At 32.8% G+C, this 23,780-nt stretch overlaps 1 protein-coding gene across 1 annotated transcript in view; it reads right to left on the reverse strand.

The window, feature by feature from the left end:
• Window positions 1-3,309: 3,309 nt before the first annotated feature.
• The window catches only part of LOC140445339 (uncharacterized), a 212,583-nt gene continuing 192,112 nt past the window's right edge, over window positions 3,310-23,780 (reverse strand). The window contains exons 2-3 of the mRNA XM_072537312.1: window positions 15,684-15,873; window positions 3,310-12,043 (exon numbers count right to left, since the gene is read on the reverse strand). Of these exons, the coding sequence (XP_072393413.1) occupies window positions 10,944-12,043; window positions 15,684-15,873 (1,290 nt within the window). The 3' untranslated portion in view covers window positions 3,310-10,943. The remainder of the gene's footprint in view (window positions 12,044-15,683; window positions 15,874-23,780) is intronic.

Below are 23,780 nucleotides of genomic sequence, written 5' to 3' on the forward strand. Positions count from 1 at the left end.
GCACATACATTACTGGAGTGCTCATCCAGTTCAACTTGGGTATTAACCCTTTTTAAAATCTAGAACTGTAAAAAATGACTTGCCCTGTAACATTGAACGAATCTATCAAAAGTAGGTATTATACAAAATTCTCTTTCCAATGCCTTGTTCAAGTCACGAGGATCTAGGCACATACGTAACGATTTATCACTTTTCTCAACAATTACCAGGTTGCTAAGCCACCACCAGGACCATCAACTCTTGCTATTATTTCTCGCATTTCAAGATTAATTAGTTGATCATTAAGTTTAGGCATGATCGTAAGTGGGACTCTACGAGATTGCCTAGCTACTGGCATTTTCTTTAAGTTTTAAACTACATTTTTTCTTAAATTTACCGAAACCTGAAAAAACATTCTTATTCATGATCATACAAATTTTTCTTTAGAATGCAGTGTTATGTTACCAATTTTATTAATTAAATCAAGCTCTATGTTAGAACATAAACCCAAGATGGGTATTGACTTTTACTTTACAACAAGTTCTAATAAATGATCAATATTTTTATATTTACAAGTTTTATTATACCCATGGAAAAGAACTTAAAACCACCATATGTTTTAAGTATGACCTTAGTCTCTTTTAGATCAATAATTTTGCAAACTTTTTCAACAACAACCTTGTAAAATGCAATTCGGTTTTCATCTTTACATGTATTGCTATTCATAGATAAAGTAGCATATTGTGATTTGAGAAAAACATTTAGTTCGATGATGATTATTGATGTTATACTTCTATACGCGCGTTCTACGTTGGAAATTTGTACGGGAGTGAATCGGCAAAATCATTACATATGTAAGATATCGGTAAGAGAGAGACAGAAGACATATTTTCTCTCTCGGGAATAAAAATGTTCCTTTGTAAATATATTTAATATTTTTTAATATTAATATTATTTTTCCATTCTGTTCAGATTTGTCTGGAGCCTCGTTAGGCATGTTAAATTATAAATTAAAACTTGTAAATATCTCAAGTTTTAAATTTTGTATCTGTCAATGTCAGACAAATTGACAGTTGTATCACGACACAATATTTCTATTTTATTAATATTATTATTATGGTAAATTAAACATATGCATAAGTAAGTTATGTATATTGTCGTTTTTAAATACTTATGAATATTGCATTTTAATTTGCATTGTAATATTATATTGAATTATGTTGCAGTGAGTATATTGTATTGTATTTTTATATTAATAACAAAATAAACAATGAATTTTACTGCAGAGTATGCGTAAAAAAATTGTTTGCATTCAACTGCTTTCATACATATATGAAAATAAAAATATACATTTTCATCAAAATATTGATTCAATCCTTCATTCACTATACTTCTATTACAGGTCAAATGTTGTTTTTATACAGCAAACGATGCACCATATACCTAATTCTATTTCTCTTTTTGCTCTCTCTTGCCTATAGTATTACATATGTAATGACTGTGAAGATTGACTCCCATATAAATTTGTAACGGCGAACGCGTGTATAGAAGTATAACTTCTACCGGCAGTCCCACTGGACTGCCACACCCGGTTTTTTCGTCTAGTTTTTTCTAAAGCACCATAATTTGTGTTTTTGTTGGATACCTTGATGTAGATCTTTTGGTATTTGCACTCTCAGCGAAGTAGGTTAACAGAATTGGAGAATAATCAGAAGAAAGATCAAAGCTGGATTATATTTTTAGATGTCTTGTATTAATAATCTTAGTGATGTAGAAGTCAATGTCATCTAAAAATTTTTTTGGACCTACGAAGGCCGGTTCGCATGTTACTATCGAGATTAGGCTGTTGTTAGTGATAATGACCATCAGTTCTCTGACTTTTGTGTTTGTCAATCGGGATCCCCATAGTGTATTCTTTGCGTTAAAGTCTCCCCCAATTATTAATTTACTCCCAATCGTTTGGATATAGCTTTCACATTCATTTTTTATTGTTAAATTTAAGTGGATTTCACTGTTAAAATAATCAGTGTTCCTGTACTACTTTCCAGTGATGCCGATGTGGCTTATATATATTTCTTTTTATAACCTTCCAATTCATAATGTTTTATAGCATTGTGAAGTATAATTGTTGTTCCCCCATGGGCTGTATTATCTGGGTAATTAGTGTAATAGATATTATATTTTGGTATTTTTTGGTAATTTTTACTTGTAAAGTAGATATTGATATTGAATTGATATTGCGATGGTAACACTATAACTCGAACGCTTCTAAGTTATTAAGATTTATTATTTTTGTTGTCCAGGTTTCACATCTATAGAACAAAGCAGACCAGACGTAGCACTTCAAAACTATCAGACGTGTGGTCAATGACAGACTTCTATTCCACAGTACAGAACGCCAGTTAAAGTTTTTTCGTGCAATTTCTATTCTGGTCAAAATTTTCTCGTCACTTTCAACCCAACTACCCAGTCAATCCAACTACCCAGGTATCTAAAGTGTTCCACCCATTCAAGGATTTTGTTATCTAATTTTAGTATTGAGTCTTCGATATTAATTTTTCCTACTACCATCCATTTTGTTTTCTTTGCGTTGATTGTTAAGCCTTTTTTAGTGCATTCGTTGTTTACAGCGTTTAACAGGGTTTGAAAGTCTTCTAGCCTCTCTGCCATTATGGCGGTGTCATCTGCGTATCTGATGTTAATAATAATTTCACCACCGAATTTAACACCTTCGCGACGATTATTTATCGCTATCTCAAAATCTAGTTCAGTGTATGCATTAAACAGCATCGGTGACATAACACATCTCTGTCTAACACCACGCTTAATAGAAAGTTTAGCTGAAACCTCTTGATCCATTTTAATACAAGCAGTCTGATTGTACTAAAGATTTTTGAGCCATGTTAAACGTGTCCAGACCAACTGAGTCCAAGCATTGAAATCGTAGTGTATGTAGTACTCTATCAAAAGCTTTTTCAAAATTTATAAAACATACGTAAATAATTTTTTTTTACTAAATGCCCTTTTGTAAGAGTATTTGCATGCAAAAAAGAGCCTCCAGAGTACCCATACCGTTTCGAAAACCAAACTGTTCATCACAAGATATCCCCTCACAAAGTTTATATATGCCAGAATGCAATACTTTCATGAAAAATTTGAGTCATTAAACTGATAAGTCTGGTATTCGTTTTCTTGGGAATAGCATAATGGTAAGAAAGAGAAGAGAGGGAGGGGGCAAATGGAGAATGTCACCCTCATATGGGTTACAGAGTTAATGATCGACGTAAATGGGCGTAAAATATATAAAACCATAAATAAAACTTCTACAAATCGTTTTTTATTTTTTATTTAGCTTTTTATCTAAATTTTATAAAAACAAAACAAATTTTAATTTTAATTGTTCTCGAAAAGTTAAATTATTATATTTTCTGTCATAATAGCAGTAAAATTAGTTTCTTTTAGAATATTCTGAAATTTTTTATAGTGCCATGAAAAGCCTTTGCTAAATATTTTAAAAGAAAAATTAACAGTTTTACTGCTTTTATGCATTTTGTTTAATACCTCCTTACATCGTGTGGTCCTGGAACTAGAGATTACACCACCTTGTCAATAGAAACAAGGGTAAGCTGTGATTCACAGGACCATAAGCAACTTAAAGTTAATGGCACCAGCGTTGTGATTTTCAATAAGTAAAACTTAAACCTACTTAGGAATAAATTAGTTTTGTTACATCACAATTTTTTGCTTACAACTACAATATTTTGTGTTATTAGTGCGTCTCAAAAATAAATATTTTTTATTTAAGTAATTTACAAAATGTTCCATAAGTTTGTAATAAATATCTACACCAAAAACAAACATATACGAATATCATGGAAATGTTATTATTTTAATTTAATATTAGTAATACGTTCTCCGAAACTGATCCACCAATAAAATAACTTAAAAATTATGACCATGTAATTTCCGAAGTTTGGGTTTGAGTACATTGTAGAGTGTATTAGTCGAGAGTCTAGGCAGTAACAACCGAAATAGAGAACAGCAAACCCACAAAAAGAAATGCCATCTCATTTGCCAGAAATGAGAAGTTATAGCACCCTTAATTTTGATCATAAACAAGATAACGTTTTTTTTTAAATTTTTTAATAAATCGTCTGTTTCTCGTCCGATTTTTTTCGAATTAAAATTTTGAGTTACGAATTTTTAAATCTCTTTTTTTTACCAATTCATTCAATACCAATAAATTGAATGACTAAAAAGTTGGAAATCAAATAGCAATTTTTATTAGACGCGCGAGTAGCGCGCAACCTCTTTTATAACGAAATTTACGTGTAAAGTGCGCACAGAAAATAATTGCATCTTTATGAGAAATTCGTAACCCTGCATAACATTTGCATGCTTTTGCAAAAAAACTGCCAAAAATGTTCCACGGAATGCACCAGGCGGCACTTATTTTCAAATTAGGCCTTATACTTAGGGTCCTTATTTTTCTCATACTCTTGGACGAAATAAGCAAAAATAAAAAAACCAGAATATAATAAGATTCCAAAACTTACTAACACCATATCGATCAAAGATGTTCAGCAATATGATAAAGAGCTACCTACTAGTCTCCACAACGTCGATGTATAAGCCTACATTAGCGAAGATGCGTACTCTAACAAAAAGCATTAGAATAAACTATTTCGATAATATTTACCTGGAGCTTAAAGTAGGAACAGCTTTAAAGAAAAATGAAGAACTAGGATATTCCCACTGACAAACCACGTAATTCTCCAACTACTTCCCTGATAAACCTACATTAGCGAAGTTGCGTACTTACAACAACAAAAAACACTAGACTAAAATATTTTGGTAATATTTACCCAGAGCTTAAAGTAGGAGCTGCTTTGAAGAAGAATGAAGAACCAGGATATTCACACTGACAAACCACGTAATTCTCCAACTAGTTCTCTGAGAGAACTGAGTGACACTGGCTGCTAAACGAACTTCGTCTACCAAAAGTGGTTCACTCATCAAAGTAAATGGCAAAACTGCATCTTGGTTCTCGAAATACTATAGTGGTGAAAGTAATATTATTCTAATGAGTACAAGGCAGTAGTGATCAACAAAATCTATGCAGACAAAATGTTATTCGAGATTGAAATATGATCCAGAAATAATGCACCAGTATAATTTATGGATAAGGCTTTATGTTACTTTTTATATCGATATCGAGAAAACCGATACTTTGGAATAATAAATGTCGCGGAAGAGCAAATAACTCACTTAAAGAAGAAATTAAGCGAAACGTGGTTTAAGTTGAAGAACTCTCCAAAGAATACAGGTTTTGTGGCGTATACCCGTTGGAGACCAAAAGTAACAATCAGAAGGTGACATCCGCCGGCCTTTGAAAATAAAATTAAGGTTAGGTTTCACTATTACTACTAACTAACTAAATAGTGCTAGATTTATGATGTTACTTAAGATGAAATTATTGGAAAACTAATCCAAAAGGGAATACCCCAAAGGAAAATCCAAAAGGGTTACCTGGAAAAGTCCAATCTTGAGACAATTAGTTTCACGTAGGAAACCGAATGAAAATTCAATCACATGGAAAAAACAACAAAGGGTTATATGCTGAACATTCACAGGACAAGACAACGAGATTTTAGGAAACGCAGTTAAATATGGGTTATATTTGACTTTTATAATCAGGACATTTTATAACTATAAAATGTATTTAAGAAAAATGCTATTTAGTTTGATTGGATGGAAGCTGATGAAGAAGAACTAAAATAAGAACACGTGCAGAATCAGAAAGACCGAACTAAAAACAAATAAATTATTATAGATTTGCTAAGATAGAAAACCATGCGGAAAAGGTTCACATGGATACAAATTTTAAATAAATAGTAAATAAAATATGTATTATCTTTATCAGCACAATATACAAATATTTATCATATAATTACTACGATTATCAAAGGCACATATAAGAAGGGTATTTAGACTACATAGATATTTTGATTGTAATATTATATCAGGATATATACATATTATACTGGATATACAAGCTTTTGGAATACGTGACAGCATGTTGCAGTAAAAGGAGTAACTGATTTATTGGTAGCTCCAAAATAAGTACACTCAAAATATTTTCAAAAATGACTTAAGGCACTTCATGAGGTAAATTCTGTAATTAGACTAAAAACTCAAAAGAGTTCTACCCCAATTTATAAGCTCACAATAGAAAACAAGAATTCATAAAAAAGGCCATTGCATTGTACCTTTTAACTTGTATCTTTGTACATAGGTGCTTACACACATATTAGGAGATTACAAATTAAGAAGTCATTTGTGATTAAACACCTCTGTAGTTAATTTTTTAGGTTAGTTAAGCCATTCCATACCAAAAGTTATGTTGATTATGCTGGTTATTCATTAATTTTTGGTTTTGGTGTAAACAATGAAAACAATGCGTAGAAAAACTAATATTTAAAATATTTCCCTGATCTAAAAAAGTTTCTTATATGTTTTAGCTTCGCAAACAATTTACATTTATATTTCCTAAATTAATAGAATGATTCGCTAAATGTTTCAGAACCTAATCTCTGTTTTGCTTAATTAGTCTTCATTTTCCGAGTTTCTCGTTGCTACTGGTGGTTTGCGAGTCCTTTTCGGGACGTATCGTAGTATTCGTAGGCTGTTTCGATTCTATAATTTTTTTTGTATCTACTTGATTTTGCTGTAGCTCGTCTCGAGAAGTATATTTATGTTTCCAGCAATTTATTTCCGCTTTTTCTGTTTCTGAACCATGTGTTATCGATATGTCTTTTTTGTTTTTAATAATTGTATTTTTCTGTCACAATATCGACATACGTTCATCAATTTTTTACTTTAGCTGATTCCTTTTTTTCTTTTTCTCATTTCAAGACAATGTCTTGTTTTTTCAAAGTTGTAGCTTAAGTTGAGATTCTAATGTTCAACTTTCATACCAGTGTTTGGCGGGTCTTCTGGGTAGTTTGCTACTATTGGATTTCTCTTCGTTTACAATCTTTGCAAGTCTATTATCACCCATTCTATTAACGTGGTCTCCTAGGGTTCTAATACCACTGTTCGTCACTCTATCTCTACAACTATGCAACTAAGTGTCTTGTCAGTAATTGATCTTGGGGTATTCATTTCTGTCGTTCTTAGTAGCGGTTGTTTCTGATCGTGTTTTTGTGGCGTAGGTCATATCAGTTTTTACACAGGTTTTGTAAATTCATATTTGCTTATTATATAAGTATTATTTTACTTTCTTTGCTTCGTTTCTCTTTTCCTCTTTTTATTTCCTATACATAAAAAATATACGTAAATATGGAACATATTTGTGAGGTTTCCTTCCACTTTTAAATCTTCTAGTTGCAAATCGTTTCCCATTTATTTTAGTCATGCTCACTTTAAGCTTCATTATTAAGTTTTCTTATAGTTTTCGTCTTATGTAATCTACGTCCTCTCTATTTTGGACTGTCATTTCGTAATCGACTGCACATTGTAACAAATATACAATGCTCTACAACCCAGCATGGGTCTTGGCTGTCTGCACATCTTGCTTCTATCTCAAACGGTCGTCTATGATAGTTGAGTCAGTGAATAGCCCTATTGTTCTTAAATCTGACCATATGTTATCTATCCACTGCGTTGTACACCCTAAGGGCCTTCTCCCTGTCGGAGTTTCCTCCCAGATTATCCTAGACATAGCCAGATCATCCTAGACAATGGGATTTAATTTCTTGGACGATGTCGCTAGCCTTATATTATATCTTTTTGACCTCAGAATTTGTTCTCAATCGCTATTGGTTAGTATTCGAGTCGTGATAGAGTCCGATGACCTTGCTAATGATTTTTCTTCCAAAACATCTTACTGTTATTTCCATTGCTCTTGTCAGCGTCCACGTCTCACACTCAAACATGAGAACTGGTTTAATTTTTAATTATCCTGATTTTTTATACTCTTGTTAGACTCTTAGACTTAATAGTGTTGTGAAGGCTATACATACATTTGTTTTCTGCCTGAATTCTTTATATTATTTCTTTTGTGACATCGTTATCTGCGTTGATTGTCGCTTTTTGAGTTTTTGTTCTATTTTATCTCGTTTTTTTGTCTGTTAACGCACATTTATTTGTTTTTTCTTCATTGACGTGTAGACCGTCTTTTTTGCTTTTATTTCCTATTTTTTTATAGTTTTCTTGACATTGGTAACGGTGTTTACAATAATGCCAATATCATCCGCGTATGCCAGTATTAATTTTGGTCCATTTACTGTCAACAGTTCTGTTCTAATTTGTGCTGTTGTTACTACTTTCTCCAGGATTATATTAAAGGAGAGAGGTGACAGTGCGTCTTCCCGTTTTAGGTCTCTGTTTATTTCAAATGATTCTGAGAGTTTGTTACCTATATATTCTCTAGATCTGCAGCCTTCTGGATAAGCTGGATAAGTTTGTTTGAAACTAAAAGTTCTGCCATTGCATACCACATGTGATCTTTTTTAATGCTATCGCTTGCTTGTCGGAAATCTATGAAGAGATTAGAGATAGTTTTGTTGAATTTCCATCCTTTTTCAAACAGCTGCCTTAAGATAAGATTTCGAACGAAGTATTAAGTAGGTATATGTGTCTATAATTATGACCTTGATTTTATCTTATTTTTATGGATAGGGATATTGACACATTATTGTTAAAATAGCAATTATCTATGTGAAGTTTCCATATTCTCCATACTTAAGAAATTTGGCCGGAATATTGTCGAAACCTGGAGCTTTTGCGTTCTTGAAATTGAATCGCGTTGACACGTATTTACCTTCATCTGTTTTAAGTACTTTCAGCTACTCTTAAAGTCTTAATATGATTATTTTGCGCTTCATAGGCCTTAGTTAGATCAACGATAAGGGAAACATATTTCTTGGGATGTTTCGACTTTTTTTCGATTACTATGATATCAAGCTGCATACGTTATCAATCGTTGATCTATCTACTCGGAATCCATTCTGATTGGCTACGTTATTGATTTTATTATCTTTACTAATAAAATATTTTATAATCCGCTTTTTTAATAAACTTGTAATATCAATGGATACTATTCCTCGGTCAGTACCTACAGTGGTGTTTAGCAATCTTTTAAAACACTGAAATATACCATTCTTTTTCTATAATTTAGGACTAGGTTTTTAACTAAGATATCTTTAAAAATCGATAGTTGCTCAACAAATAGTCCTAGTTTAGGTATCAATTTTTTTTTAATAGTGTAACCGCTTTTTTTACCTTTTGCTAAGTTTTTCTGTCAAGGCTCATTCTAATGTTATGACTTTCTGGGGTATGTTCTGCTTTTTCTTTCATATCGAGTGATTTACAATGTTCTTCCCCTAATTAATATTGGTTTTTGTTTCTTAAATAGTACTTTCCATCTTTTTTCTGATCTGACACTACGAATACTGGGTTTCACACTTTCTATAAACAAATCAAGTTATGTTCATTTTCTCCCTGTCTGCTGTTCGATCTGTTCGATCTCTTTTTGCTTGAGTTTTCTTCTTATTACGCCTTCTCCCTTTAAAGATTGGCAATCTAATTGGCTACAACTACACGCGAAACAGCAGCTCTGAAGACCTCGGTCGATATTTTGCCGTGCTCCCCTCATTGCATCCCAATGTACGTTAGTTTACGCCTTTGATCGTTGGCCCCAATTCCTTGTTCTTGTACATTTTATTAAACTTCGGTATTTGTTGTTTTTTTTATCCAAAGAATAAAAAGCATTCTCCTATAAAAATATATTTAAAAAGCTTCGATGCGTTTTTCTAGGGAGTGGTTGATAGTCCCGTTCTTACAGGCGCAGAGAAGAATTTGTAATACAGAACAGCACAGCATTCGGATTCGAAGTTATTTGTCTAGATCCCGCCTGATGGAGAAGTTTTTCATTCTAATTCACGTCTTTCTAACCTCTCTAATTTTTGATAGGATCTCTGTTGTCAATGCAGGTATCTGACGTATAACACATACTCAACGATTCTTTTATGTATTTTGAGGAGAGCTTGAGTTTGTAATTTAGAAAAATCCGAAAAGGTTCGTTTGATAATTTTCATATATAGGCCATGAAGCTCACTAGAGTCTACAATGTCGTCTATAAGTTTCTGTAGTCCCTACAGGCTGGTCAAAAGAACGATTGTATCATCGGCATATCATATTTATTGTTTTGCCGTTGATTATGATTTCTGTTCTATTACCTTTAAGAGCCTATGCAAATATGTTTTCCGATTATAGATTAAATAAAAGCTTTGAAATCTGTAAAGCAGGCGTGTATTTCCACATTCATGTCACCGTCTGTCTGTTAAAGTATATTGAGTGAGAATAAAGCCTCACTAGTGAGTAGTGAATACTTGATTTGAGTATTTCTGTAAGATTGCGATGGAGTTACGGGGTTTTGGATGTTTTTGTATTTGAGTGTACAATGAGACATGCAGAAAAATATAGGAGGACCCATAAAGTAGTGACATCACACTGAATCTATTTATTTTAGGTTTTTATATGTTTATATGAATATCTTACTTCTTATTAATAGAATTCTTTTAATGGTTTAAGCTTAAGTTCTGTTTCGTCTATTTTTTTTTTCATAAATTATTGTATAAGTAAAATTTATAAATTTTTATAATAATAATTCTAATTATTATTAATCGAGTTTAATAAAGCCTTCTGGCTACAGAATAGTGAAATACTGTATATTTTGTCCAATAAAGCTAAAACAAATATGGAAAATATTTTAAAAGTAAAGATCTTCACATAAAAACCGATCTGACACTCCGTATTGTCTTACACTTATGGCAGTTATAATATACTTTCCTTTAATTTATTTTTATTTCGATATTATTCGTATATCGTCTTCGATTGCTCTCACATTTGGCACTTAAGTTGGCAAGATAATTCTAAAGTTAGCTATCTTTAAAGGTATTCTATTCACTGTAAGGCCGAGGATCATAAGGTGCCGCATTAAAACCTACATATCTGTTGTTCTTTCTATGCTGAAAGCCCGTACCTGGTGCAGTGTTATAATAAATAACTCTCCTGATACCAAACGGATCTATGTAGCCGAAGCTACCCGACCTCTTGTCGCCTGGTTGAGTCTCTTCTTCGTGATAGGCTCTTGGTATGTAGTACCTGAAACCGTCGTTAGTAACTGATACTCCATCGTATGTAGCGTGTTTAGAATCTGATCCAACGTACGGTCGTCCATTTCGATCTAGTGGATATGTAGGTCCATTCTGGAATCTGTATGTATCTTTCACTTGCCGTACGTAGGGATTGTATTCTAAAGAGTTGCTGTCAACTTCTTGCGATGAACCAAAATCAGCTGGAGAATAAGACGGAGAATATATGACAGGACGTTCAGTCGTGCCGGCTATAGGTGTAGGAGAAGATCGGTAATAAGGAACTTCGGTTGGTTGTACAAGAGGAATTGGTGTAGACTGAATTTGATTTCCATTGAAATAACTGAAGTTAAGAGGAACATATCCATAAGCTGTTTTAGGAAATGCATTCGGTGTAATTTGCACAACCGGCGGTTCTGTTGAAGATAAGTGAGTGTAAGGACTTGGTGACAATGATTTTAATGCCAAATCAAGATTTAAATATTGTGACCCTGATGTGGTTGGTATTAAACTGGGGCTATAAGTACTAGATGGAACAGTCGTAGGGGTTGTGCTAGGAATATAAAGCGAACTTGGATTATAACTCGAAAAAGATACTGGAGAAGGAGTACTACTAGGTACATATGTTGATGATGGAGTGCTACTCGGAATATAAGGACTATAGCTTGAGGAAGGTATTGGAGATTGAGTACTACTGGGCACAAAAGATACACTATTATATCCTCGAATAGGACCTCTGTACAAATGTGGACGAGTTTTGACTAAGGTTCCAGCAGTAGCAGGATACTTCTTCGCTGATTTTATTGCATCTCCAACATTCATGTTTCTTCCAACAAAAACATTTTTGGTTTTAAGTATTCGATAGCCTTCGTTATCTGCAATGTAGTCACGTTGCCGTAACATGCCTAAAAAGAGAATTAGTTTAGTATATCTGAAGATCATTTGTTAACGAAATATTGTATTGTATTGTATGTAAATATATGTATTATTTAACAGAAGAACTTAATATACGTGAAAGCAAAGTAAGATGGACGGTCACTTAAATTTAACAAGGTACCAGGTCCAAATATAATGACAGCAGAAATGCTTTGAGTCAGAATAATCTGATTCAATCTAGAAATACAAAAATGCACAAAAAAGGCAGCTATCATAAATGCGATAATTACAGAACTATTTTCCTTCTCTCATATGCCAGCAAGATAATGTTACAAATCATGAGTGATAGATTAATTTTTTTTTTTTAAAGAGAAATACCAGAAGAATAATCCAGATGCACACAATCATATTTTTTATCTCATTACAGTCTTGGCCCTCTGAAAGGAGTGTAGTTGCCGTTCCTGATATCGTATATGATTCGTCTCCATAGATTTCTGTCTCTGATCATTCCTATTATACCACGCATAAGTCTTTTGCAATTTCCTGTGATCTGGTCAATTCATCTCGTTAGAGATCTTACTCGTAGTTTTCGGCCTTATACCTTCCTTTGAAAATTAGGCAAGTAATGGCAAAATCAAGGAAATTTAATATTCTGTTCTACAATTGCTTTATACCTTATTGCAGACCGTTCGATAAAGTCAAATTACATTATATATGCCTAACACTAAAAGAAATAACCTTAATACCTGATTTGCCTTATAATTGAGCTATAAAAATACACCACTGGATCAGTAAACGTGTTCAAATACACTTTGAAATTAATTTCATTAGAACAAGACGTCAGCGAGTCTTCAGGCTAGGTTAACACCCTATCTAAAGCCTATAAATACATCAGTTCTTATGGACCCAAGGATGTGTCTCGAATTCATAGGACGGATTTACTGAAGACGACCAATGCAACTAACTGAACAAGGCATCAATGAACAAACACAGAACAGGAACTAACTAAATAGTTCACTGACAAAAATATGTTATATCCAAGAAACAAGAAAAAAAAGGAAAAGGCAAAACCACGTTAGAAACCTACATGATGGTATACATCGGCATAGCAAAAGAAAAAAGAGCTAACGAAGAAGTCACTTTATTAATCAATACAATAATTAATTAGGCATAAGAGTGCAAATACATATCAGAAAAGATTATTGAAATCTAAATAAAACTAGGAGGGAAACAGGTTGATATCATAGAATAGTGAACATATCATATTAGTGAAGATCGTTTCAAAGAAAAAGTTTTTGAAAATCTGCAGACGACGATAAACGATACTCCAGAAAAAAAATATATAATTATATTTTTGCGACTTCAATGTTCGAATTGATAACGATAATATTTTAGGAATAAAGAAACGATTTAATGAGAATAATAGAAGGATCGAAAAATAAGTAACGAAATTAGAACAGCATTGCAAGGTTGAAAAATAGGCGACTCGATACTGAATAGGAAGAGAGAATTGAACAATCATATAAGCATAGGAATGACAGAAGATAGAGTGGTCAAGATAGCAAGAGGCAGATCGCCTTTGGGTAGAAGAAGTGTGGGTTGACCACGGAAAATGTGAAGTAACAATATCATTAAATGAAAGCACAATTCAAGAAAACAGAAACAGGCAGAATTACTTAATATGAAGGTAGAAGAGAAGGTAGTGTACAGAATATAGTGTACAAAAACCGTATAGGTTGTCACACTGACAGAAAACAGAGTTAAATAAACAGGTAAACAAAATGTTAAAAGATGGAATCACTGGAAACGCAGTGTCAGAATACTCATCACCACTACTTACAGTACCAAACAAGAGTGACGACCAGGGAAAAAATCGAGAGTAGTAATATATTACAGACAATCACACAATCAAAAAGAAAATGATAGATTTCCACTACCGTACATAGAAGAAATCCTAGACGCTTTATCTGGAATGACATATTTTTCGCATTTAGATTTGTATCAAGGATATTATCAAATAGAACTAGAGTCAGCACAAGACCATACATGCCATTTTTAACGGATAATTAGAATTGAATTGAAGACAAGCCCGGGATGTTTCTCAAGAGTAATGACAATGGCAATGTCAGGCTTAAACTTCAAAAGTATGTTCATATATCTTGACGAGTTAATAGTACTTGGCAACAATTTACAACAGCATAACCAAAACCTAGTAAAGGTACTATAAATAGTGAGGAAGGTTAACTTAAAATTAAACCCGAGTAAATATGAGTTTGTAAAAAAACAACTCTTATACTTAGGGTATAGGATCTCGTATTAAGAGACGGCACCAGACCCAGCAATGGAATGAAAAATAACAGCAATGGAACAGTATCCTATACTACATCATGCCGAAGAAGTAAAGCCATTTGTAGCATTTGCAACTTAAGATACGAAGCATATAAAACATCTCGTAGAGATAGCTGCGCTGCTTAAGAGATTATATCTAGGAAAAACGTAAAGTTTGAATGGATAACTGAATATTAAGCAGCATTTAAAAAGCTCAAGAAATCTTTAATAAACCCCCCGGTGATGTAATTCCGGATTTATCAGAAAAAAACAAATTTATTACAAGGATAGATGCTTCAGAAATCACATCAGAAGACCTAAAACAAACAGACAGTCACAGGAAGAAGCATATTGGTGTTAACAAGAGCACAAGCTAAAAGACAGGAAGAGATACAAAATTCGAAGGACGAAAGGAGTAATCAACCGAACGTTGTCGAACTGTTATTCCTGAAAAATGCTACAGAAGTGAGATCAATAGACAGTAATGAATACGGAAAAATGAAAGTAGAATCTGCTAATGTACACATAGAATACGACATAGTATATATTGAAGATGACGACATTATTTATTTAATTCGAAATCCCCGATCAACGTCAACATTGTAAGCGTCGCGTCGTTGAAAGACGCGATATACTCTAGAAACTCGATCAGCGTTTGCACTGCGAGTGTCGCTGGGAGTCTTAGTAGAATTGTGCGCGCAGAAAAATTTAAGGAAATATTTATAATAAAAAATGATACAAATAGGTAAATTCTTAATGAAATACGAAAAAACCCAAAGATTTTTAAACAAAAATATATAAAAGTTTGTAAAGTAAAAGACAAACAAAATTAATATAGTAGATTGGAAATTAGGAAGTTATAATTAACGATTTCCACGTTACCTACAGAAAGACATGCAGTAATACATGGGATGTATGACGAATGAAAATATAACAAATAATATTTCTGGAACAAATTACGGAGAGATGTTGAGGAATATGTTAAATATGTTATGATATTTTTAGATCGGGTAGGCCCATTTTAAGTAGATGAAAATGGCTAAGGATAAGAATCTATACCATATCTTCAGCTATTTAATATATATGGAGAACATATAATATAAGACGACACAGCCCTTTTTGCAAACAGTGAAAAAGAGTTAAATGATCCTATACGAATGGTCAAAAATAAAAGTTTAATATTTAATCTGCAGTTAAAAATATCGAAGAGAAAAATCCAGTTTTAATGTATTCGGTAATCAAGATTGACCAGTTTAGTGTTGTCTAAATATATCATTATATAATATTATTTAAGAAAAAATGTGCAAAAAAGGTTTGTATGTATAAAAAATGTGAGTTTACCATCAGCATCAATCCAGGCGTATGTCCCAACCACGGTGCCATCTTCGAGTCGTTTTTCTTTTCGGTATTGGCCACTATCGGTCTGGTATCGGAAATATCGCTCAGGTCCTTCGTCAGTTTGGATGTGGTATTGGTGTGGAGAAGGCGTTTCCCATGCTGATATGTTAGCAATACATATCATGTATACCACCTGCAATTAAAAATAAATATTTAGAATTAACATGTACAAACAAATCTACATAAAAAGTAAATTTATGGTTATAGCAGAACAGTTTTTTTTGAATATTCAAGATTTAACAAAGTAGACAATTTCAGTTTATTGGTAAATTTTAATGTCTTAGATATATTTATAGTAATTTTCTTGTCTGTAAAAACAAAACCATACTTTTTTAATACTCTGATCGATATTTTAAGACTGTAAAATAAAATACTTTATTTTCAATATCATTTTTTCATTCACCTTCTCCTTATATCATACGCCCACATTTTCTTAATAAGATTCATATCAACTAACATACTTTAGTGGAGATCGGTGTTTTTAAGAAACCAATTCGGCATTATCGGCGACCGAACATTCAGCAGCGGATTTATTTTCTGTTAAGCTTTTTAGTTTTAGTTCGTTCCAGCAAAACGCTCATAGAAAACCGCACCCAGTAGTGGTTCCTCATAAATAATGTTCCCCAATAAATTATAAGTATTTGTCGAAATTAGTCTGAGATCCCACTGCAGGATCACTACGTTCATAACGTAGTTAATCAAACTCACATTTCTACATATATTTAAAATTAGGAAAATATATTGATAATAGGTTGCCAGTCAAAAAGTGGCAGCAAATATTTTTATTTCAATTAATAATAATTAATTTTTGAACAAAAATTTTATATCGTTCATTTATTTTTTAAATAAAATACGCTGCTCATGACGTATAAGCATGTTTTTTATGTTACATTAAAGTTAATTTTTTAAATATAATGATATAACGATGCCTGAGAAAAAATAGTCGGAAATTATTGTTGCCAACTGTTAAAAATGCTAAGTATCAAAGACAAAGTAAAAGACAGTTAGCGCGCAACCCTACTGGTTTGAAGTGTCAGTTATATGAGTTTTTAAAGCATGCGTCGATAGATATACAGTTGAGTTTATGGTTCTTTACCCGTTCGACATTATTACCTGGCAAGATAAAACACATACTTTTTATCTAGCATCATTGTCTTCCACGCATGAAACTAAAGACAAACTAGCTACCTTCTTCTTCTTTGAGTACCGTGTCCAAGTTTTAGGTGTGGGTAGCTTCCATGACGATTCGCCGATATCGTTCTCGATCTTGCGCGGCATGTAATAATTCATCTGCTGATAAGCCAGTCCATTGACGAAGGTTTCGGAGCCATGAGTATTTCTTCCTACCAATTCCTCTTTTTCCGTCGATCTTTCCGTTGAGTATCAACTGCATTATCCTCTATCTGCTTCCTCTCATTATATGCCCCAGTAAACTAGCTACCGCGTGTTATTAAATCAAGACACATGTTATTTTTGCGAACACCCTAGACTCCGAAAAGAAATAGCTACAAAAAAGACGCTTGGGAACGTTTTCAGATTTTAAGTACAATTTGTGACGTTTCTAGTTTGTTTACTTTTAGCTGTCAGTTTGTTAGATTTTTGCTGTTTTTTGTCCTCTTTTTGCGTTTAGAAGTTATTTATATTACACAAATAGTTGATTTCACAACTAATGTTATATTTATTATATATATTTATAGTGTATTGTATTGTGCAATTATTTTACATACAAGTTAACCTCATTAACACAGTTAAGAAATGGTTTTGTTTAAGTTTTCGCAAAAGTGAAAAAAATGTTGACCGGCTGTCTTAGATGGCAACTGATTCATACATTGACATTTTCAGGACGGATGTATGAACAAACTACATACATCCGTGACATTTTTGTTTATACGTCCGTCCTAAAAATGTTATTTTATGAATCGGTTGCCATCTAAGACAGCAGGTCAGCAAACCCCAACATTGGGAGTCTTACGTTGCTATACAGGGTATCTATTAAAAACTTTGGCTTCACATCAAATTATTAAAAAATATGTAATAAACGACAAATTTTGTACCATTTTAAGGACTTTTACCCAAATATTTAGTGTCTTGACTCATGTATACCTATTGGGTATTTAACCACATTGCTTTTTTCACGCTAGTCAAAATTTAATCTTTACGTTTGATTAAAGTGGCATTACGTATTCCATTTAAATGCACTGATGATGGACTTTTTAGTCTGAAAAATTTCTCTTGGGATATATCCCGAAAGGGTCTTTTTAATTATATACCTTTTATAAAGAATTTTTAAATAAAACTTGCAATTTACTTTCTTTTGATATATTTTTTAACAATCCTTTACTACTATTATTTGACTAGATGCTCAGCGTAGTGCGTTCTTCATATAGGGGACGGTGGCCATGAAACGGACGTGTTATGAAACGGACAGTCGCTGTAACGGCTTTAACAATTTAATCTAAGCTCCACTGCGGCACATCGTGGCAACGTTTTATCCATTTCGTCAGCCCACATAAATGCCACTCTGTTCCTAAAGTTAATCCTAGCTACACGTCCATTTTTATTTTTGGGCCCTAAAAAGTAAATTTTTTGTGCAACTTCCGAATCGCATTTGACGTAAACCGTAAGTAATTAAAAATTTATAGTTATATATTTATTTTTATACATTCTTCTGGCCTTATATCAAATATAAATATTATATTCTAGTCAATTGCAGTTTGAATATTTTCTATTTAAAAACATCAACTATGCGTTGCTTTGAAGTGGAGATGCAATATAGTATTGAAACGGTCGTCCGTTTCAATGCATTGATGTCTGTCCGTTTCAAAACACCATGTCAAAAATATACGTTTAAATTCCTATATATATGATTTTTATTTTGTTTTAGACAATGAGTGTAGTAAAGAGGAAGATGGTTCATCCCACAACTGAAACCATTGACCTGGTGGTAAAAGAGGTCCTAGAAAGAAAGCAATCAATAAGGCGGCCGCACATGGTATTTCAAAGTCATATTTAACAGAAATTTTGTAAAATTGCTAAGAAAGATGAAGGCAAATATCATCATCACCCAGACATTGGTAATAACCCTATATTTTCTGTTTTGCAAGAAAACGTGCTAGCTGACTATTAAAAAACGTGTTCCAAGATGTGCTATGGATTAACTACCGTACAAACTAGAAAGTTTTCAATATGCTTAAGGCCACTAACCATTGGTTACGTGGTTTTATAAAACGAAATCCTACTTTTTCTATCAGAAAGCCCGAGATTCTTTTTCACGAACTACATGTTTTAATTCTGAAAATGTAGCTATGTTCTATGATAATTTAGAAACGGTCTTAAAGAGATTTACTTTTGAGCCACACATGATATGGAACATTGACGAAACTGGCTGCAGTACCGTAACAAATCCTCCTAAGGCCATAGCAGTAAAAGGAATAAAACAGGTTGGCCATGTAACTTCGGCCGAAAGAGTCAATTTAGTGACTGTGGTAGGTTTTATGAATGCTTTTGGGGGCACAATTCCTCAGAATTTATGTTCCCAAGAGTTCATTATAAAGATTTTATGCTAAAAGATGGCCCAAAAGGTGCTTTAGGTTTAGATAATCCAAGCGATTGGATAACAGAAGAAGGGACAATCATAAAACGCATATGACTTTGGAGACAGTAATGTTAGCACAAGAAAATAATATCATTATTCTGATATTTCCACCACATTGCAGCCATCGTCTATAACCAGCAGACGCATCGGTCTTTGGGCCTTATAAAACGAGATTGAGAATTGCTATGAACGCATGGATGTTATCTAATCCTGGCAAGACAGTCACAATATATGAAATAGCATCATTTGCTAATGAGGCCTTTATTCATGCTTTTTCTATGGAAAATTTAATAAAAGGATTTGCTATGTATTTTCAAATGATGATTTTTTACCATGTTTTGTCACGGATAGACCTAATCCATGGTCATCATCCCATGAAACCGTCGGTGCACAATCTTTATTGACATTAAATGTAAGTAATTATCTTGACTTACCTTCTACGTCAAGAGATGTTCCATCTACTTTAAGATATGTTTCATCTACTTTAAGAAGTGTTCCATATATATCTCCACAACAAGTAAGATCGTATCCCAGGGCTGGTCCCCGAAACTCAAAGCTAGGAGGGCCCAGAAAAGGTAAAACTACAATTATCACAGACACCCCCAAGAAGGATAGACTCATGGAGGAAAAAGACGTATCTACTCGTAAAACACGGAATATATTAAAAGTCACAAGAAAACGTATTCAAAGCTTATGTCAAGAATTAAGTTTTGATGACTCAAGTTCAAATATATTGTTACACGACTCAAGCGATGACGTCCTTCCTCTTAATACATTTAACGAAATCAAAGATAAGAATATAATACCAAAAAGAAAATTAAAAACAGTTCTTGAAAAAATCGTATAACAAACGACAATCGTTGAGGAGGACTTGCATCATGATGAATTTGAGAAAGCAAAAAATACAAAGAAGGAAACTAATAAAAATAAAACAAAATTTGCAAATGAAAAAAATGAAGAAGATGAGACATGCAGAGTGTGTAATGGAGACTACATTCAAAGTAAGTATATTGCGACCATATGCTGGTTGCAATGTTATATGTGCAATTTATGTGCAAGAGGTGGAGTCACGAATCTTGTGGCCTACAAGGAGTTCGCCATTTCTTTTGTAACAATTATTGTAATTAATGTTTTATATATTTTTTAATGCCTTTAGTTGTTAGTAATGTTTTTTTTCATATTTGTTGATAATCTACATAAATATTACCTTAGTAATTGGGTTAAGTAAACTGCTACCCTTTTCAAAACACTATCTGTCCGTTTCAATATACCGAAGTAGTGAAACGGACAAATTGAGTAATTAGTTTCATGTTCTGTAATGTCAAGATGTATTAGTTTTAGAAAGCCAATTTTTATTAATAATGATAGGTTAAGAATCTACTTTTTTACTGCTAATTTATTTTTGTATTTGAAACCTCCCTGCAATGTAGCTGAAAATTTTTGTGAAGTATTAGAATCTGTATTTGTTAATATATTTGCTTGTTGAATTAATCTTTGTACTGCGCATAAAGATAATATAGCTACTTCATTAGCTTCGCCCACTCGTTGTTAAATATTGGTTTGAATATTTTAAATAAACAACAAAGCAAACGCTTTGTAAGCTATCCCTTTGGAATCCGGTGTCGAACTGATCTGTTTACCTGTACTACACTTAATCGTGTACATTATATTATGTATAAAATAGATTCTAATACGCGTATTCGCACCTTTCTTTATGAAGCTGAAAAACATAATGAGACTGAATTACAAACTCATCTAGTGGTTAGAAACTCTCGAAAATAATTCTTATCGGTTCTTTTATGGTCCCTATTATGTGTTATATTCTCATATAATTATGGTTTTAAAGATTAACTAATCCTTATAAAAGCATATTTCATTTATTGTTTAAGTAAGTAATACAATATTCTTCGGTTTCAAATATAAAATATTTTTTCAAATTGTTTCATACTGTAACGTGACTACTACATAGCTGTTTCTATGGTCTACGCAATAAAATATTTGTTGGAACTGCTCGCAAGTGAATTTGAAACTAGCTATATGAATCAAACTATATAAAGGCAAAATTGACTTGTAGAGATAAAAATATAAACTTTTCACATAATTGTTCTTATTTCTAAATACTAGTTAATGACTACTTTTTTTATCATACTTGACAATAAACAAGAAATCGATTATCGAGACCACCCAGCAATTATTGAAAAAACTAGAATATGTACGCCCGTTACATGAAACGTTTGTAGAGCTGTCAAACCTTCACTTAAAAAATAATGTTCTTTTAATTAAATACGACTAAATATTAACATATACAAATTTATTATTAAACAATTAAGCAATTTCTCAAGTCAGATCAGGGATTTCCAATTAAACTTAAAGCTCGTTAACAAAAACAAAGTGATCTGGTTGTTAATTTCTTGTATCAGGATTTACAGTCAGTACCCAAATTCCCTTTCTAATTTAAAACTGATTAGAGGCTTAGAAGAAATGTGTGACTTAAATAATTATTGTCGTTTACCTTTGATTTAATTGCAATAATCGACGGAAATGTTCGAAAAAGAGAAAAGTGTGATAAATTACTTATTTAAAATCATTAGGCAATATTTAAGTAAATTTGATTGTTAGAAGTACAAAGGTATATTAAACAAAATGATTTATTTTAATTTAAAAAAACCGATTTAAATATTTCTTCACATCTATAATAAAAGTTTATATTCAATAATTCAAGGTGAAATGTCACAAATATGGGTTTTATTACTTTTTTCAGTAAAATGTTAAGTTTTTTCTCGACTCTGAGGAGTAGAGAACACGTTATACCGAAACATCCTTTGGTGAGGAGCTTTTTTACAAAACTGCATAAATCCACTTTTCAAAAATTTTCAGGAGACGTAGAAACGTGCTGCAGCTGTTGTACTAAAATTTTCGAAATTTCAGAGAACGTAATCAATTGAGGTTAGATTTAGAGAAATAAAACGTTAATTAACATTATTTTTATTGATTTGCATTAACAAAATATAGCCCTGTATCTGTTGGAGATATCGCGTTTTGTAAAAAAAGATGGGAGATATTAACTTTTGTCAAACTAACAATATCTTAGAAATAAAAAATATTAAACGGTACCCACTAAAACAAAAAAAATGAGGAGTACAAAAAATTTAGATCTCAACATTTTTTGGCTCATCCTCCAAGCAATCACACTCGCCATCATGGTAGTTGTGGGTTTCTAGATCTGGATCACTAGTAACTTTGTGTTGAAGATCATTAATATACCAATGAAGATCAGGGATCTCTTTCCAATTTTGTCCAAAGTGGGTTTGCAATAAATGAATCTTTTTTTTCTCTTCAGTCACGGAATGAGATAGTGGGATTTGGGGATGATCGTGAAAAAAATCATTTTTATTTTTTTTTTAAAATGCTTCTAAAAGTTTCTGTTCCATTATCGAACCTATAGTTGGCGCAGCATTTTATTTTGGTTGAAGTATGCCGGTCCCTTATTTTGATTTTCTTAATAATGAGGCCTTTGGTTTGGCTGATTCCTTTTATTTTTTAATAAATCATTTCAAGGCTTTTGATATCGTATATCACCCAGTCTTATCCTAGTTTCTGTACAGAGCCAAACTCCTCTAAAGCATACTCTTCGCTCGAGATGATGGTATCAGTTTTTTCAAGCGCTTCTCCACACGGCCCAAAGCTTGATCAGCTGGAAGAAAACTGTGGCCACGAGTCGGAAAGGTTACATGAATGTTCTGTACATTCTCTGGAGCCTCATTTTTAAGCCAATGGCACAAAACATGAACAATATAAGCATTTTTATTTTGGCCAACGCAACCATCACAAAATAACGATACTGGAGAAACAGACGAAATATCTTGGCATCTTAAGTGATGGATGAATGCAGATTCGATTTCATTTGCTCTTCTGCTTCCCTGCGTTTCAGTTCACGTATAAAATATTGGTGCCTTTGAGTCAATAAGCACACAGCAAAATGCATAGAATGCAATTTGTCGGCGATAAAAGGCATCGCCGATTGGAGTTTTAGGGAGTGGGTGCACTTGTTGCAAATCAAAAACAAAACTATAAGTATCACTGGGAGCTTCCTTCGTTAGTTTGTAAAACGCATCCGCTTTTAGCTTGTGAATATGAAGTTCAGTCATTGGACTAATATTTTCAACTGAGCCGCAAGCATTTTGTTGAATAAGATATTTAAAACGAGTGCACGTAGCGCATGCATCTGTAGCTGGAGAGGAAACTCCAATGTTAAAATCGGTTACAAAAATTAGGTGAAAACATGAATAGCTTACGTCCAAATCAGCAGTGTAAGCATCTTTAAACATTTTATATAACCCGTTTACACTTAACTCTGCTAAAAGGTAAACTATCTTACTTTTTCCTCTTCCATAATGAGATTCAACACAATTTAGTTTACCAAGAAATTGACCGACTGCTTCCTT

This window comes from Diabrotica undecimpunctata, chromosome 7 (genome assembly GCF_040954645.1).
Source record: "Diabrotica undecimpunctata isolate CICGRU chromosome 7, icDiaUnde3, whole genome shotgun sequence".
Classification (NCBI taxonomy): Eukaryota; Metazoa; Arthropoda; class Insecta; order Coleoptera; family Chrysomelidae; genus Diabrotica; species Diabrotica undecimpunctata.